This window comes from Syngnathoides biaculeatus, chromosome 2 (genome assembly GCF_019802595.1).
Source record: "Syngnathoides biaculeatus isolate LvHL_M chromosome 2, ASM1980259v1, whole genome shotgun sequence".
In the NCBI taxonomy this organism is placed as follows: Eukaryota; Metazoa; Chordata; class Actinopteri; order Syngnathiformes; family Syngnathidae; genus Syngnathoides; species Syngnathoides biaculeatus.
In genome coordinates, this window is record NC_084641.1 from 3,301,484 (window position 1) to 3,321,029 (window position 19,546).

General features: G+C 43.1%; 2 protein-coding genes across 2 annotated transcripts; one reads left to right on the plus strand and one right to left on the minus strand.

Annotated features, from left to right (window-relative positions):
• Positions 1 to 4,842: 4,842 nt before the first annotated feature.
• On the plus strand, positions 4,843 to 10,322 carry urp2 (urotensin II-related peptide). The gene is made up of 5 exons (XM_061808412.1): positions 4,843 to 4,891; positions 5,650 to 5,943; positions 6,931 to 6,965; positions 8,364 to 8,508; positions 9,367 to 10,322. The coding sequence occupies exons 1-5, from the start codon at positions 4,843 to 4,845 to the stop codon at positions 9,396 to 9,398; spliced, it is 555 nt and encodes a 184-aa protein (XP_061664396.1). The 3' UTR covers positions 9,399 to 10,322.
• Positions 10,323 to 11,753: 1,431 nt separating this feature from the next.
• Positions 11,754 to 19,498, minus strand: ptk6b (PTK6 protein tyrosine kinase 6b). The gene is made up of 8 exons (XM_061826777.1): positions 18,373 to 19,498; positions 17,584 to 17,702; positions 17,308 to 17,477; positions 16,519 to 16,678; positions 16,288 to 16,449; positions 15,724 to 15,905; positions 12,500 to 12,653; positions 11,754 to 12,429 (listed from the first exon to the last, which is right to left on the minus strand). The coding sequence occupies exons 1-8, from the start codon at positions 18,885 to 18,887 to the stop codon at positions 12,233 to 12,235; spliced, it is 1,659 nt and encodes a 552-aa protein (XP_061682761.1). The 5' UTR covers positions 18,888 to 19,498; the 3' UTR covers positions 11,754 to 12,232.
• Between the last annotated feature and the right edge of the window lie 48 nt (positions 19,499 to 19,546).

A 19,546-nucleotide genomic window follows, 5' to 3' on the forward strand; every position in this document is an offset into this window, starting at 1 on the left:
ATGCAACAAAATATTCAGAATAAGACAAAATGTGGTCAAGTATTATCAGTGTTGGGAAGTCACAAACGTACCTAAAAACATTTTTCAGGTGTCTGTATTTGAGCATTTGCTTTTCTGACAACATTTTATTGACAAATAATTTGAAAACAAATGGATGTACTCGCTACACCTTATTCAGTCAAAATGTGCCTGGTACTTATTTTACCCTCTTCAGATGAAAACACAATGTTAAAAAAAAAAGTAAATGGAGAACTTTTACATTTCAACTGTAATGTACTGTACTCAATGTCATGCATTTTATAGGCTGCACATTTTTACTTTCAAGTGCAGGAGTTGGAGAAGTACTTTTTTTTTTTGCCACGCCTGCAGTGCTTCCTGTTCTGATCCTCCATTGCTCGTGGATATGTTTCACCGAACAGAGAACGTGCACTATCTGGCATTTTGTGGCCGATTTTTGTGAAAAATAATTACAAACAAACAAAACCAAAATAACAATGTACAATGTGTTTGAGCCAGAATACACACAGGTGGTGTCACGTCCCATCGGAGCGGGGGTAGGACCCAAATGCAGGACTCGGAAGATGCCAGGTAGTTCAAGGAGAAACGTTTATTATATGCCGAGGTCGGGGATCGAGCAGGCAGTCCGGTGCAGTAGCGGTAGTTGGGACGTCGGGCGAAGAGAGCAGTTGAGCGGGCAGGCAGGAGTCGGTACACAGGAGAACGATCAAGGCAGGCAGAAGTATCAAAGGAGTCAGGCTTACTAGGGTCGTCGGAGAACGGGCGAAGGTCGGTACACACAGGTTCGATCAGGGATACCGGAGCACACGAACGGGACATGAAGCTCAACGAACTGGCGGGGACCAATCGTCATCGGGGTCATATATATATATATAATATATATATATATATATATAATATATATATATATATATATATATATATATATATATATATATATATACACACAGGATAATCAGCCCGCATGAGACGCAGGTGTGCGCCCCTATCAGCGCACCCGCACAGCTCGTGCTGGAGCGGCAGGATCATGACAGTTGGACCTTGGCACGTTAACAACAGTCGCAATATATGGACCGCAGAGATTTTTCAGACAGGCTTGTTTCAAAATAATTTACTTATTGTAACGATCGTGGCATGACGTTTGATGTGTATGATTTTTCGATGTGTTTGATGCGTATGAGGAGCATTCGGGAGTGAGTGGTCATGGAGCAGCAGCTAACCTCCTAAACAGCCCTAAGTCTGAATTCCTTCGAACACGAACATTACCTTAGCGATGAGGAGTAAACAGAATTGTGTGCGGTGTCAAAAGAAAAGTGGAAAGACAGACAAAGATGAACAATCAAGACGATACAGCTAACGGCTATGAAGCTAAAGCTAATGACGCTCTATGTTTATGATGTTCCGATGTGTTTGATACTTTTCTGAGGAGTTAGTTCAGATGTAGAGAATATACAGTGTATATCCCATTTTATGTGTTGAAAAGCATCCAAAAAAGGTTTCCTTGACGAAGATGGTGCTAACAAAGGATATCACAAAGCCATATATTGATAGTGTATTTCCATGAAGACTAATACCCTGTTAGATCTGTTTGTACACTCATAAACTCGTGATCGAAGTTTATTTAGAATGACACAATCAGGTCCTTTTCTGGTCTCTCCTTTGATGCAATGTTCTAGGGGATATTCTGAGGCAGACGGATGCTAAGACCAGGTGACATCACGGGGCGGGGTCAATGACATTTCTTGCGGGTCTGGCTGTGAAAGACGGCACATATCCAGATTTTGCTTGGATTTCAAAAATGTTCTTTAACAGGACAAGCCGTAAGAAAAAGAAGAAGACGATTTTAAATTTTTTTTTCAATTAATGTTCAAAATATATGTAATAATAATAACATTACTTCAGATTGGAGGGTTTATTGTAGTTAGAAATTTTGGACAAAGTCCTCCTTTAAGTGCTGATAGTGAATAAATAAAAACAAGACTGCTTGAGTGGATGTCAGTGGCGAGGACATAAAAACGACAAGACTCCCCTCTAGTGGTGTTTACGCGCATGTGTGCGTGCGTGTGGCGTATGCGTGTGTGCGCGCGTGCGTGGTGTGTGCGTGTGTGGTGTGTGTGTGTGTGTGTGTGTGTGTGTGTGTGTGTGGTGTGTGTGTGTGTGTGTGTGGTGTGTGTGTGTGTGTGTGTGTGTGTGAGTGTGTGTGTGTGTGCGTGTCAGTTGCTGGGGGAAGAGAATTTTTTTTGTGAAGATTCACTCTTAAACTGAAAAGGAAGCCGAGGTGTCAGCGGGAAGTGACGGGAAACAAATGTGTCACATTCATATTTATGCGATCTCCTCAGAGTGGCAAAGATGACTTTGGAAATGTGGCCGGTTAATATTACAATTTATGATGTTGAAAATGTCATTGTAGTAGGGCAACTATTGCAATGACTTTCTCAAAGTAATACAACTGATTACATTTTGATGACTTTTTTTCAATTAACAGGGTATTTTTCCTAAAAAAAAAAAAAAAAAAGTGGATTAAAAAACATGATTAAATCAAAATACATGATTAAAAAATGTTTGTTGCATTACAACATGTGTGTGATTGTGAGTGTGGCTGTTGTCGGTCTCGATGTGCCCTGTGATTGGCTGGCAACCAGTTCAGGGTTTACCTGACTCCTGTCCGATGACACCTGGGATTGCCTCCAGCACCTCCGTGACCCTTGTGAGGATAAGTGGCTCAGAAAATGGACGGATGCTATTTTTGCGACTAGAGCGGAATGGGACAATTACAAGCATAGACTTTCAAAAATGCAATTGATGGGTGAAAAAAAGCAGCAACAACTAGTTACTCCACAACACTCAGCGTCACAAGGATAAATTATCAGGTGCAGGACCACCCTTCAAACAAAGTAGACTACATTCTTATTAATTCTTTCATTTATTTTACAACTTAAACACTTCCCGAGCATCTTGTATTGGGAAAAGCGTTACAATTTTTAAACCCATCAAAAGCAAAAGTCTACTTAAAAATAAACATTCTGAATTTGACTTATTGCAAAAGGAGAGTGTTGTTAACAACCCTACCCAATTTGAGTCCTTGAAAAGTTTTCCCAGTATATGAAATGAGGCTTCAAAATGGTGAAAATGTTCTCTGCGCTCCGCCGAATGTGCTGAAACCACACCCCCACTCGACTGTGACGCAAATGTCCCGACTAGTCCTGGAAAAAGGATGCTTGACGAACTTCCAAGTGAACCACATGACACCCCCCCTCCCCTCTTCTCAAAAAAGTCAGTTAAACTGAAATGTTGATAATCATTTTAGCGGGATAGCTACACAATTGAGTCTAGTCTTCAAATATGTACAATCTATTTCCAATAAATTTCTACCAAAATGGATTAAGTGACTGCTGCAGATTTACAAAGCACTAAAAAGGTATAACATACAATTTATAGCCAAATGTATTTCAGAAAAAAAATGCTTTTTTCACATTTGGGTTTCATAATCCTATTATCCTCTTTTAAGGATTTATATAAAGAAAAGTCAGAGGCAAGAATACACTGAAACGCACACACACACACACACACACAACACTGGCGCATGCATATGTTTAATTAATCAAAATCATTTATGTTTTTTTAATCCATGGGGAAGGCTTATTTTGGGAACCACGATCGTCACTCGGTTCAAATGCCGATCTGTGACATTAATCAGCACAAAAGAGTCACCCTTTCCTGTCTTTTGTGTCTTCTGGACAAGTTGGCTTCTCATGTGCATCACACGTCTTTTTTTACAGTCTGTGTGTGTGTGTGTGTGTGTGTGTGTGTGTGTGTGTGTTGTGTGTGTGTGTGTGTGTGTGTGTGTGTGTGTGTGTGTGTGTGTGTGTGTGTGTGTGTGTGTGTGTGTGTGTGTGTGTGTGTGTGTGTGTGTGTGTGTGTGTGTGCATGTGCGTGCGTGTGCATGTGCGTGCATGTGCATGCGTCCATGTGCGGCCTCAGGCTGTGGAAGTCGTGATGAGTTAGTTCTTAATATGTTTGCTCAGGACCACAGTAACAGAAAGACCCTCTGACGCATGAGGACACACACACACACACACACACAGAGCAAATACAAATCCAGTACATTCAAAGCTTTAAAACACAACTTGAACACAAATGCACACTATCCGGGATTCGTTTTGACCTCGGACGAAAGGCCCCCAAACGTCTTGCCAGCCCCCATTACAAACACACACACACACACAATAAGGCCTAAACACACATTTACAAAACGATATTGAAACTCAAAGCTGGCTACCAAAGCGCCCAAATGTCACCAATCGGTTGAGAAGAAGGAGGCGGGGCCAGGCGGTTGCAGATTTAGCCGCGGCTCGGTCGTACCGGCCCGGATTTTAAAAAAGGACAAGTCGTCGACGAGGATCAGGGAGACGAGAGGCGCCCACAAACTCTTGACAAGCCTTCTTCTTTAAGAGGCGCATCCCGGAACTTGAAGCAGCATTCACAACATCAAAGATTCACTTAGACAGCAAAATTTTTATATATATATATATATATATTTTTTTTTTTTTTTTTTTTTTAATTTCCCCATAGATGACAAAAACCTGCTCTGGGTTTCAAACTCTCCTTTTATTTACCTAAAAGCTTGAATTTCTTTTCTCTTTTTTTGAACATCCAAATTTAAACCACGCAAAACGATGACGACCGATGGACTATCTTCGAAATAAGACCAAACCAAAGAAACAACAAAAATCACATTTGGCTTTTCATTTTTCAGTCTTTCCCCAAATCCAAATTTGAAAGATGTTTTGTAGCTCTGTCGCCCGGTTGTCGTTCATTCCCGTCATGATGCTGATTGTCAGCGCACAAGTCCAGGCGGCACCCACGGAGAGAGGTAAAGAAACTTTTTTCCAAGTCGCAGGAACTATATGTTTTCTTTTGTAATTTTTAACCCCCAAAACCTATTTTAGATGCAGATGCGGATAAAATACCAATATGCAAATCTGCAGAAGTCAGAGCAACCCAATTGAATGTTTTGTGAAGCTACAGAATTCTGTTTTTTGACAACCAGTCGGTTAAGTACAGTTCTTTGGAGCAGGAAGATCGGCTTGGCAACTCAGAGTGAGCGTTTACTTTCGGAGGCTCCGTGTGACTGGAATGCTTTCCGACGTCTCAACACTGGGAGCGAAAGCCTCCCACAGACTGGGTCGCAAGTAATGGAGGTGAGGGAGAGGCAACGGTAGAGGACCCGGTCAAACGGGTGAGCAGTTCAGAACAACCAGAGCGGTGCCCATCGGGAATGGGCAAAAGCGAAAGTGGGAGATGAGTCTGGAAAAGAATGCTGGACGCTCTTGCATCAATATGGCAACAAGGAGGCCGGCAGCAAGGGGGAGAGGCGAGTCTCATTTCTTTACACTGCAGATCCTGTTTTGGCACAGGAAAATCTGGAGTCTATCATGGCTTTGTAATTTTTGGTGAACAAAAGATGACGCATCACAAAGCGGCGGTTGGAGTTGGTTAGCTTGCTTGCAGGTCAACAGCATACTATGACAGCTCCAGTTGTTTTTTCCCCTCTAAATTCACAAGATTCTCACGTTGGAATATTACAACAACCTTGACCATGACTTTTCTTGTCCGTTTTCATATCTCTAGATCTAGCGAAAGCTCGGAATCCTCTCCCTGCTCTTATTCATTTATCGGCAGCCCCGAGGTCTTCGGCCTTGGCTCAGAGCGACCTCCTCCAACGCCGTCTTCCCGACGACAGAGCGACCGGACGGGTTGATGGACCTACCTTGGGGACGTTCGCCGCCGGAGGCAGGCGCTGGGCGTCTGGGACCGCTGCCTCTGAGAAGCGAGTCCAGATGCTGAAGATGATCTCGGTGTTGGAGGGGATGCAGCGGACATTCAACAGCACGCTGAACGCAAGAATCGCCTTCCTGCCGCGAGGTTTGTTTTCTCTCACTTACCGACATCGGCTCGATCCTCATTTCGCAACCATCCTGACTGCTGCTGTTTTAAGCTTTTTCACAATTTGGTCAACGCATCAGTTTTATTTACCGCCTGAATGTTTTTTTTTTTGTCGGCCTAATATCGCACGAATAATTGGCATATTTGTCAATTCAACCAGTGTGGCTCTACACTGTCAAAGCAATTCTAACTTGGATCAAGCCCATGCAGGACTGTGGTTCGTACGAGGTATTTGAGAAAATTTCCAGGATTTGGGCCACAAAAGATATTTCAAACTCAAAGTACAAATTTGGCCTCAAAGTCGACCGATGACCATCAAGAAGAAACTTTGCTTACTTTAGTGATTGAGAAAAAATGAGAGTTGAGCCACGACAACGCACATCTGTGTGACTATGCCGTGAGCATCTGACACTTTCCGGCCAAGAAGAACATGGCCTTGCTCGAGCAGCTTTCCTGCTCTTCTTACTCCCTGTGATTTTTTTTCTCTCTCCGCTCTTTCCAAAACACACGTGGGTCGCCAAGAGGACCGTTTAGAAGGCGTGGACCACAACAATATGGCCGTGCAGGAAGTGCGTTTGATTCCGGGAGTATTACTTCCAAGGGAAAAAAAACTCCCTGTTGCGTTTCATAATATATCTTCTGTGACAACATTACTGACTTCTATGATAAACCTCCTAACATGTTGTTACCCAGATATTCTTACGGTAATTTTCTAACTCACAATGTTCTTGCTAATAAACTACAGTGCTTTAAATCGACTGTACATGGAACCTTGTGTTAGTGTTACAATCACCTTTGAAAATGTTGGTTAATCGGGGATTTGATGAAATGTCGCGTACATCAACATCCAATTGGAACAGATCACAAAAAATGTCAGGATGTGTATGAAAACAACTGCACAATGGCATCCAACAATAACTTTGCTTTGGATTCATGTTCTTTTTTTTCTCTCTCTCTTCTTTTCAGCAAGTGCCAGAAATTCAGGCCGCAAAAATAAAATGGTATGTGCCTTGTAATATTGTGTATCGATTTCGCTACATTGGATTCACTGTTCAGGACTGCAGGGGACTTCCCGTCGAGAATGTTCACAAGTAGCATTTGGGAGATTTGGCGGGCAAATCGCCAACAAATGAGCTGAAAAGAAAACGAGCCAATTAGAAAGTTACTGAGCAAGATTCCGATTTTGGCAGAGGAAACTAAATCTTTTGATTGTGGACAAAGTTGTAAAAGGAGATATGCTAGGTGCCCTTAAGCATAGCGTTGTACCACCTCCCCTCACCACCATCACCCGTTCTCTCAGACTGACATGCAATCGGCATCTATGTCTGTTGGTTTGGGGGATGTGAAGTCAATTTGAAAAACGTTGCACAGATATTCCTCAGGTGTTCCTAAAACATTTGGATTTTCGAATCTACAGAAAATGTTTTTGCGGTGTGTGTGGGCTGTATTATGTAAATATTCGTATTTTTATGTCACAATCTGGCAAATTTGGAAAAAAATAGCCTGCCAACAAAATATTTAGTTGTCTCATTTCACACTTGAGGAGGAGGTATGTACTACAGACACACAACTCTTCATCTACTAGCGATTGAAAAGTTGCAACGTCGTATTCATGTTTTGATCTTCTTCTGCTTCTTTTCCTTTCGGCTTGTCCCATTAGGGGTTGTCACAGCGTGTCATCTCTTTCCATCTAAGCCTATCTTGTGCATCCTCCTCTCTAACACCCACAGTCTTCATGTCCTCCCTCACAACATCTATAAACTTTCTCTTTGGTCTTCCTGTCGCTCTTTTGCCTGGCAGCTCAATCCTCAGCACCCTTCCACCAATATACTCAGTCTCTCCCCTCTGGACATGTCCAAACCATCGAAGTCTGCTCTCTCTCTCACCTTGTTTCTAAAACATCCAACTTTGGCTGTCCCTCTAATGAGCTCATTTCTAATCCTATCCAACCTGTTCACTCCAAGCGAGAACCTCAGCATCTTAATTTCTGCTACCTCCATTTCTGCTTCCTGTTGTTTCTTCAGTGCCACCGTCTCTAATCCGTACATCATGGCCGGCCTCACCACTGTTTTCTAAACGTTGCCCTTCATCCTGGCGGAGACTCTTCTGTCGCATAGAACATCAGACACCTTCCGCCAACTGTTCCTGTTCCACCCTGCTTTCGATATGAACCCCAGATGTTTTCAGATGACCTAAAATAACTTTTGAAAAATTGTCTCTGAAAGGGCTTGTCCAGGAATCACATTTTTGTAATCATGCAGTTGAAGCACTTTAAAGCCTCAAGCATTCATAAACGTTTGGGACACATATCGAGTTTTGCAAGTTCACAGAAGGCTTTTTTTTGGGGGGGGGGGGTCAAAATCTTCCATTTTAATTTTCTTTGCTGGTGTTCCAATGAGGCTGCGGCAACGTCCACCACGGGCCCGCCGCCACCTGCCAACAGCACCGCGTCCGGAGCCAGCGCCGGCGTCCTGGTGCCCAGCCATACTGGCCGCAACCCCCGCAAGTCACTCCCGCCGCAGTCCAAGAAGACCAACAAAAGAGGTAAAAATCAAGACTTTTAATTTTGCTTACAGAACTTCTGTGCGATCAACACGCTGCTCCTTAAAGTATAAAGAAACAGAACATTTTCAACCAGATCCTGGAATTTTTATAATACATATATGAAAAGAAATGTACACAATAGAAAAATTTTGCTTCTGCATGGTCTGCAAATTAGCATGAATTTGCTTCTGAGCCCTGAATGTTTTTTTTTTTAATGAGCTGTCAACTGGCCTTTTTTTTTTTTGACATGAGCGAAACATTGACAGTATCGATGCGCCTCAGGCACCCAAACTCGATGGCGCCGACAAACGTCACATCATCCGACCACCATCAAGTCACATTAATTTCCTTGTAGTGGAAAAACAATGTCAGTTGGTGGTGCTAAAGCGCCATTGAGCCACTAACAAACCCACAGAAGAAGAATGAAAATTCACAGCATCGATACCTTTGGTATGGTCATAAATTGTGCTCACTTTTCCAATATTTTCAGATTATGCAGAGAACAAATGTTTACTTATTCTTGGTTTTATACAGCACCATGCTGTTGAGCGTAATTTAGCTTTAGAAACAATAAAGGAAAAAACAAATGAATGAACAGAATGGATTAATTGCAATTTGTTTCAAGAGATGACTGTGGTCACCAAAACGATTTAACTTACGTACATCTCAAGGGACCACTCAAATTCAAATAAATTAGAAATATAAAATCCTACCTTTCCCTCCTACCAGTGGGAAAAGTAATTAAGCAAAAATAAAAGTGTAAATAAGAAGGGTTTGCAAATGCAAAACAAACAAAAAGTTATTGTCTCCTCTTTTGTCTTCCATCTGATTTTTGTTTTATTTTGCTTTCTTCAACAGTGTGTTTCTGGAAGTACTGCTCCCAGAACTGAGTTTGCAGCCCCTCAGCACCCCGCCCCCCTGCTCCCCCATTTGTGGAACTCACTTTGCTCTCTTTGACAATCTCCATCCATCCATCCAACGGATCAATCATGGCCCTTTTGCTTTGACCTGTTGCAGGGATGGGCAACTGGCAGCCCTCGGACAACTGGTGGCTCCAAGAGGACACCTGGAGCGGCCCATCAATCAAAAAATTAACTTTAGGGATTTTTTTTTGGGGGGGGGGGTTGTTAGTATTTTAATCGGCATACAGAAAATGTGCCTAGTCCCCACACTTGAAGGGGTTCATAAATTAACCAATTACCAATTTTTATTTATTTATTTATTTTAAACACATGGTAGAAGAAACGTGATCAGTGCTCACATTTGGAGTGGCCCCCGTAAATTAATTTTTATTTCAATTATAAACTACTTTCCTCTATAGTAACAGACGTTTTTAGTTGTAATAAAGGCAGTCACCACTAGATAGCAGACAACGCTACCTGCAGCACCAAATGTTCTCCACCAGAGAAGAAGAGTGGTGACGCCATGATGAAAATCAGCTGCTAGCGAGAGGAAAGATGCAATGGCGGCAAGGGAAAACTTGACCGGGAAAATTGTGCCGCCGTGGGTTCCCCGCCATCATTTGAGTTGCCCATCCCTGTCCATGTGCCCTTAAAAGAAAAAAAAAAACCTTGACCTAAAATTTGTAATGAACTGTTAATCTGCGTCCATCTTGCCCAGCAGTTTCCGTATCATTCCTGTAGACTCGTGTTTGACCTCTGCGTGCTTGGCAACTGTTGCTCAGACATCAGGAGGCGCCAAGCGGTCCCGCGCAGACCTTTTCAGCCAACTCGTTAATTAACAAAAGTGACCGATCAAAGAAGACGATGTGTGCTCAGGGCTGAGCGCATGAAAAAAAAAATCCCTGTTTAATATGCCCCCCGCCCTCCTCAAGACAGATGCACATTGTTTTTGAACGTGTATGCCTTTGTTAAATAAAGTCGTTCTCCAACATGCCAACAGCCCCCGGTGACTTTATACTGCAGATTGTAAAAAAAAAAAAAACAAAAAACAAACTTTTTTTTTTCAAACTTTTTTTTCCAAACTTAATTTCTGACAATTTTTTAAAAATAGTTCAGTATATGATTTCAGCCAGCAAACGAACAATGCTGCTAACAATGGAAATTAAGGGTCATTCACAAATTGGCCTTCTTAATTTTAACTCAGTCTCCTTGAAATTAGAAAATTTGATTCTACTCTGTTGTCGAATAGAATTGATTTTGTCATTGTCACAGGTAAGACAGATTCAATTCAAAAATTGTTTTTGAACTTTAGAGGGAAATGCTGATTGCCATCTCCCTCAAAGTATTTTGACATCCACATGGGAAAACCTCACATTTTGTAGCGGCCTTCTGTAATAATCGCACTGTCCAGTTGCCATTTTGATACAGCACGTCCGGGAGGCAACGCAGAAGCGCTCACTTGCTTTGACGCACACCAATTTGTGAGTTTCGTTTGAGAGAAATCTGGCCATTACTGCAGACATACTTCCTTGACACCAATTCAATGATGTTTCTTGTTGACAAATGAGAGTTTTGAAGTCAACTAATGTCTCATGCCATTTAAGATGCTTTATTGCGACACCAAACAACCTTTTACAAGTGGGGAGGCTTGTTAAATTGATGAATATCCCAAGCCTGAACCACCCCCCAACCAAAACTACTCAATCACTCTATTTGTGCTGCGACTTTACATAGTGTTATTAGTCTTAGCGTACCAGTACATTCCTTATGTGACTGTTGCTATGGTAACAGAGATAAGTGTGTTTGCTGTTTGGATGAGTAAACTGCGCGTAATTACATACAGAGAGTTTCACTGCCACCGTTGCCCCGGTGATGAGTGTGCGTGTCTGTACATGTGTGTTTGTTGTGTGTGTATCTGTGTTCAATATGGTGACCGCACTGTTGCGCATTTCATCATTTCACCTCAAATGAAACGTTCAGCGGACGTTCGAGATGCTCGTCGACGCTCGAATTTCGGTCCGCTTCGAGGAGTTCAAAGGTCAGGGTCTTGCCTATAAATCATGCAGGTGGTAAGTTTGCAATCTGAATTACAGCCACGACCATGTTATACATTTCGACGACGGTGCGCAACTGAAAGTTGAAGCAAAGAAAAGAGGAAACAGAAAAATGGTGAGCAGACCAGCAAATGTCCCATTCATGGCACACTGGAAAAAAATGAAATTTTCTGAACACAATCACAAAGTTTCTATAATATTGACTGACTGTGTAGAATCTTACTCTGGGAACAAGACTGTATTGCATCAAGAGAGAAAAATAATTTCACCAGGTCCACGCTACCCGATTTTCAACATATTTTAATTCATCCTCAAGCAAAAAAAAAATTGTCCAGGTTATGCAAGTTAAGTACTAATGACTGAATATCCATTGTAAATACTCATAAAATTGTACATTGTTAGAAATCTATAACAAAAGAAAGACAGGTGGAACGTGAGCAAGAAATGTTACTTCCTTGTTCTCTAGCCGCTATCCAACTCAGCAAACAAATACAGTGCAGCTCAGCCTCTGGCTGGCAGACGTCGTGGCGAGCAATGAGCCTTTGGCGCTACCGCAAATGCATTTGAAATGGCCTCTAAAGGTTGAACTTTGTTTTCAGAGGCTATTTTACTTAACCGCTTTGAAAACGGGTCTCAAGGTGACAACAGCCGAGAACCACTAGAGTGTGTCCCGGTTCTCTTGTCTTCTCTGAGATCGGCTCCAAGCGGGCGTGCGGAAACGCTTTTTTTTTTCAAAACGAAAGAGCGATTCAAAGGCGTGGGACGACGTCACGGCATGTAGCCGCCACCGTCCGCCTCGTAGATGTTGTACATTTGCTCCTTCAGCTGCCAGAAGTCAGGCCGCAGGGCGGGATCGGCGTGCCAGCATTTGCACATGATTTCGTAGAGGAAGGGCGGACAAGCGGGCGGCGCCGGCATCCTGTAGCCCCCACTGACCAGCTCGTCCGCTTCCTGGCCACTCAGACCTGTGGACGAAACCGCCCGTCGTCACGTTAGGAAACCTCAGCCGCATCCACCACTTGGCGAGTTACTCGCCTGGGTAGGGCACGCCTCCGTATGTGAGCATCTCGTAGAGCAAGACACCAAAGGACCACACGTCGGACTTGACCGAGAACTTCCTGTGGGTGATGACCTCCGGCGCGCTCCATTTGTGCGGAATGGTTTTCTGGTACGCGAAGTAAACGGGCTCCTGCAGCGCAAAACAACAAAAGGATATGAATTGGGAGGAAGAAGAGGGAAGATTATGTTTCATTCTAACTTTTCTTTGACTCATTCATTCGTACTTTTATATGGTGATATCCCGTATGGAGATTTTTATTATTACAATTATTCTGTTTCTATATGCTTTGATCATTTGAAATAAAAATGCAAAAAAAATAATTGTGACTTTCGACAGCAACAAAAAATGTGCCTCCAACAGACACCACATGCACCAAAGAAGAACTGTCATAAGTGAAATGAAGCCGGTTTACAGAAGACTTATGAATCCAAACATTTATTATGATTAACAGCTCGGTCCGTTTGAACTCAATTGGTAACCAAAACAGTAACACAGAGCGAGGCGCATAAACAGTCCCTCATTATCACAAATCATGTGGAGAGAATCAGGTTTTCTTTGTACAAAACTAATATAAAGCTATACATACTATAAAATATTTTCTAACCAGTAAAAATAAAATATTATGATAAGAGATGAAAATAGATGTATTCAAAAAAGTAGATGTACACATATAAAATAAACAAAATCAAAGAATAAATAAGATACACTTGAAAAAATATATATTTGTAGATCATATAATGTAATTAATTTTTTTAAAAAGGTATAAATAGTAATAATAAAATCAAACATTACAAAATGAAAATATATATATATATATACACACACGCATATAAAATAAAATGTAAGCATAAATAAGATATATTTGAAAAAAAAATCTATATTTGTAGACCATATAATATCATCAAAGCAGTTAAAAAACACAAAAACAACTACGACAATACACATAAAATCATATATCGCCATCCATCCATTTTCTTCGCCACTCATCCTCACAAGAGTCGCGGGAGTGCTGGAGCCTATCCCAGCTGTGAACGGGCAGGACGCAGGGTACACCCTGAACTAGTTGCCAGCCAATCGCTGGGGACATTGAGACAAACAGCCGCACTCACAATCACACCTAGGGGCAATTTAGAGTGTCCAATTAATGTTGCATGCTTTTGCGATGTGGGAGGAAACCACAGTGCCCGGAGGAAACCCACGCAGGCACGGGGAGAATATGCACAAAGGCGGGGCCGGGATTGAAAACGGGTCCTCAGAACTGTGAAGCCAACGCTCGAACCAGTTGCTCACAGTGTTGCATATATAGCTAATGAAATACATTTAGCAAAATATCTATCAATACAATAATCCCAAAAATGTCTTTTTTTAATGTTAAGTGTTTCAAGAGACATTTGATCGCTTCAAAATATGCAATTCTATGATTACTTTTCCCTTCTTTCTCCATAATCTACCTTCTTTATTTCAGACTATATAACTAGATATGTCCCCGAACAGACAACTTCTTCTTCTTCTTTTCCTTTCAGGTTGTCTCATCCCGTTAGGGGTTGCCACAGCGTCATCTTTTTCCATCTAAGCCGATCTCGTGGATCTCCCTCTCAAACATCCACTGTCCTCATGTCATCCCTCAAAACATCCATCAACCTTTTCTTTTTCGTATTTCTCTCGCTCGTTTGCTTCTACCAATATACTCACTCTCTCGCCTCTGGACATGTCCAAACCATTGAAGTCTGCCCTTCATCCTAGCAGAGACTCTTCTGTCACATAACACACCAGACACCTTCCGCCAGCTTTTCCAACCTGCTTGGACCCGTTTCTTCACTTCCTTACCACACTCACCATTGGTCTGGATTGTTGACCCTAAATATTTGAAGTCATCCACCCTCGCTATCTCTTCTCCCTGTAGCCTCACTCTTCCCCCTCCACTTTCTCATTTCTCATTCACGCACATATATTCTGTTTTACTTCGGCTAATCTTCATTCCTCTCCTTTCCAGTGCATGTCTCCATCTTCCTAATTGTTCCTCTGCATGTTCCCTGCTTTCACTGCATATCACAATATCATCTGGGAACATCATGGTCCAAGCTGATGCAGTCCCCCTTCCATCTTAAATTCTTCTGTTACACCTACGGCACATCTCAGCACTGTTCTGTTGCCCTCATACATGTCCTGTACTACTCTCACATATTTCTCTGCCACACCAGACTTCCGCATGCAGTATCACAGTTCCTGTCTTGGTACTCTGTCATAGGCTTTCTCTAGGTCTACAGAGACACAATGTAGCTCCTTCTGACCTTCTCTGTACTTTTCCACCAGCATCCTCTAGGCAAATAATGCATCTGTGGTACTCTTTCTAGGCATGAAACCATACTGTTGCTCGCAGATACTTACTTCTGTCTTGAGTCTACCCTCCACTACTGTTGCCCATAACGTCATTGTGTGGCTCAACATCTTAATTCTTCTATCATTCCGACAGATCTTTGTTCGTAAAATGGGAACTAGCACACTTGTCCTCAGTTCTTCAGGCATCTTCTCGCCAGCTAGTATTCTGTTGAATTAGTTGGTCAAAAACACCACAGCCACCTCTCCAAATTGCTTCCATACCTCCACCGGTATGTCATTAGGACCAACTGCCTTTCCATTTTTCATCCTTTGGAGTGCCTTTCGAATTTCCCCCTTGCTAATTATTGACACTTCCTAGTCCTTCACACTTGCCTCTTCTACTCTTTCTTCTCTATTATTTTCTTCATTCATCAACTTCTTAAAGTATTCTTTCCATCTATTCAGCACAGTAGTGGCACCAGTCAACATATTTCCATCGGTATCCTTAATCATCCTTTCCTGCTGCACACCCTTCCCATTTCCACCCCTCTGTCTGGCCAACATGTAGAGCTCCTTTTCTCCTTCTTTCCTGTCCAACCTGGTGTACATGTCGTCATATGCCTCTTGTTTAGCTTTTGCCACCTCGACCTTTGCCCTACGACGCATCTCAATGTATTCTTTACGTCTCTCCTCAGTCCTCGCCGTGTCCCACTTCTTCTTCGCTAATCTCTTTCCTTGGATGACTTCCTGTATTTTGAGGTTCCACCACCAGGTCTCCTCTTCCCCTTTCCTACCAGAAAACACACCAAGTACTCTCCTGCCTGTCTCTCTGATCACCTTAACAGACAACTGACAATTTGTATTCATAAGCTCCACCTACCTTGATGATTTGGGTCAGTCCAAAGTCCGCCACCTTGCAGATGTAGTCTTCTCCCACCAGAACATTCCGGGCCGCCAGGTCTCTGTGAACGAAATTGTGCTCCTCCAGGTACGACATCCCGTCGGCCACCTGGCCGGCCATATCCAGCAGTGAGCTCATATCCTGCTGCTGACCCTCGGAACCTCAACACAAACGCAAATCAAACAAACGGAAGGGGTTTAGGACCTTAAACGCGAGTTTGCCGTGACGTGTCAGATGCTAACAGTAACTAGCATAGCGTAAAATAGTAGATGAGCCTCACACGTACTGGAGCAAAACGGGTGCAATCAGCGAATGGAGCATACGAGGTTTGCCTCTAAAACTATCAACACTCTATGTGTGTGTGTGTATATATATATATATATATATATATATATATATATATGCCAAATGTCACTCAGTAGTTTTCCCACTGGAAAGGTGGGGAGGGGGGGGGCGGCGACACCAGTATGACAGATGGGGTTGATTCAAGGCTGAAAAGTCTCGGACCAGAGTCCAGCTTCCTCCATTCAGTTCTCAACCTACTTCTAAGCAGGTTGAGCAGGCTTCCTTTCTCCATCAGCTCGGTGATGATGTAATACGGTGAGGAGGCAGTGCAGATGGCGAACAGTGAGATAAGGTGACGGTGGCGCAGACGCTTGAGGATCTGCACCTCCCTCTGGAACTCCGAGTGGTCCAGTTCCGAATCTGAAGACGAATGCAAAGGCGGCGACGTTTCACCATGTTGAATTTGGGAGCCAGCCAACCGGCCAATACCATTCTTGATGATCTTGACGGCCACGCGAATGTGCGACTTCCACCACCCTCGGTAGACGTCCGCAAAGAAGCCGCTTCCCAGCTTGTCCTCCAAAGTGAACTCCTCTTTGGGAAGTTCCCACTCATTGTCCGGGAAGGTGACCTCTGACAGGGGTTGCCTCTGGGGACACACAGGAAGCTCACTCGTAAGTGAATCCAAGTGTGCACTTCCCTGCTTATTATCATGAAAGACGAGCTGCCTCGTTTTGAAAAAATACGTGACATTTTAAACACGGACACACACGTGGATCATGGCACAATGTTGAAAAAATATTGATCAAAAAGTATGACATATTTTCCACATACAGGTTGTCACACTGACTGCGATTCTCTCCCATTTTTCTCATTTTCCCTTATGCTGTTAAATTATCTTTTAAAAATTATTTAAATAGACGTGCTCATGTCAATGAACACCTAAAATCAAAATGAAATGTTTTCACAATGGTGAGTCGGGCTGGCAAAATTAGGGGACTATATATAAAATATAAAAATAAAATCCTTTCTAGCCATACATTTTAGGAAATTATTTCCATGCACTTTTTTATTGTTTACTATTTAAAAGGGAAATGCTTAAAATAATGATGTAGGACACCCTCTTTTTGATCATTATCTTGTAGATTGTGTAACATTCAAAATATAGTAAATGGGAGTTGGCACACACCTACCTGCCAGCATTTATTTAGGGTTAATCACTTTAAATTGAAGCTGTCCAGGTTGCGTTCCTGCGTGCAAGTGAGTGTGAAGTCTTACGGGCCTGCAGGGTTCGCCCAGCATGTCCTCGTTGCTGAGACGGAGGCGGTTGTTGCAGTAGTGCGCCACCAAGTGGCTCAATGACGTAAACTGCTGCAGGCCATCCAGGTCGAAGCGGCCGTCAGGAGTTTGGGTGATCTTGAAGTGTTTCACCCGGCAGCTGGAACGCACTGTTGACGATTGCAAGCAAACACACACGCACACACTCAGAGACTCCCGTTAAATGACGGGCACTATCCGTTTGTCTCATCCTGCCCGGATGTGACACGGTCTTGCCTGAAAGGACGTATCCGACGTGGTTTTCACTGGATCGGATAAGAAATGCTCCCGGTCCGTTTCCAGGTGCCATGAGGTGACTTTGGGCTTCTACGCGGTTCATGGTCCCAAAATTCCATCTGACACACACACACACAGGAGTGCTGATGTTTTGAAAACTCGCAATCTGTCAGAATTTGTGACTCCAGGGTGTGACGTCGCTCAAGGCTTGCATTTGAGAAGGCAACCCCCGCACCCCCCCAGAGCTCTGAAAATGGCAGTCACAATTTTTGAATCCTACGCTGTTAGCGTATTTTTTCTTCTCCTCTTTTGCGGTCCAATTCTCAAATGCACTCAAACACCCAAGGGGGTCACAAATTACGATGTCTTGCAGAGTTTTCCATAACACTGGAAACTAAGCAGCAGTAACCCAAAGATGCATCAGGACAATGTTGTGTCGTGTTGGCATGAGAAAGTAGCAATGGAGCAAAGTGACGTGGTAATGAAGTACTGCCATAACAAAGTAACAATATAAGAAAATATCGCCTTGATAAAGTAGCAACAAAACAAAGTAGCGCTGCAACAAAGTAACACCAAAAGAAATGGTGTTGTAACAATGTAGTGACAAAATATAAAAAGGAACAAAGTAGCTACAAAACAATGTAGCAAAAACACAGATGTGCCATAACTAAGATGCAACATAGCAGAGTAGCACCGAAACATCTCGTTGGATCAGAACATGAAAACTGTTCACTGTGTACGGTATCGCCATGTAAATAATAAGAATGTGATGTTGTATTGAAAACTCACGGTTCCACCAGCCCACTGGTATTAGTTTTTGTCAGGTAGTTTGCAGGCACAACGCCGCCGTCGAGCGGGTTGCCGGTCTCGTCCAACCTGTCCACGGTCCACCAGTCATCACTGCGGCTCCGGACCTTGAACAGGTCCCCCATCTGGAACGTCAACTCGTTCGAGTTCCGGCGCTGGAAATCCCACATGGCCTCATAAGTACTACCGGTCTCGTCCTCATCAGCTGGTGGCGGTCGCGGTGGCGGGGACACTTTCGGATCGGAGGCAGTCTTGCCGTCCACTTTTGCATTTTTGTCCCCATAGAGCCTCTGCCAGAGAGCCGGGCACACGCTACGCAGGCATTCGAGCATGAATGACCGGCGATCAAGCACAACAAGAAGAAATGCCCTCAAAGGGACTGGTTGACGGCACCTGTTGGACCGGTAGTGACGCTGCTGGAATTCTAGGAATGCCGATCGGGGACTCTGCCAGATTATACCACGCAAACGCTCATTCCGTTTATATCTTTCCCGCATTTTGCCTGGCGTGAGTTCCTTGTGGGCTCAAGGTTATCCCTTCTTTGTAAGGATAAAACGGGTCAGAAAAGCTGAGGGCAACGACAGCCAACCTGGTGGTCAGGACCCAAAAGTGGCTCATTGTGCATCAAAGTCATTTGAAAACACATTTCAAACTTTAATGGATTCTAAGTGTTTTCAGAGACATTGGATTTAAAAAAGAAATGTGTGGGTTGCAACTTTACAGCCGCAGGAAAATGCGGGTCCGAGGGCGGCAGCAGTTAAGAATCACTGCAACAGGAGGAAAAGCGAGACTTCAGCAGACATAAGAGGGGACATTTGCTGGACCCTGCAGGACACGATGAGAAACAATCGGGGACATGAGACAAAATGGGACTTATCAAGTGAGGTTATGGGATGTGACCAGACATAACTGGGAACATTATAGGACTCGATAGGGGAGCCTATGGGACAGAAATGGAACACGGTGAGACTAAATGGGACAATGGAGGACATTATGGGAGAATATGGCACAAAATCAACATGATATACATAATGGGGGACATGATGGCACCTGCCTATGGAAATTTTGAAAAAAAAAAAGTCACATATAAAGTGAAATGCTTCATAGTCAACATTGTGTGTGTGTATTATATATATATATATATATATATATATAT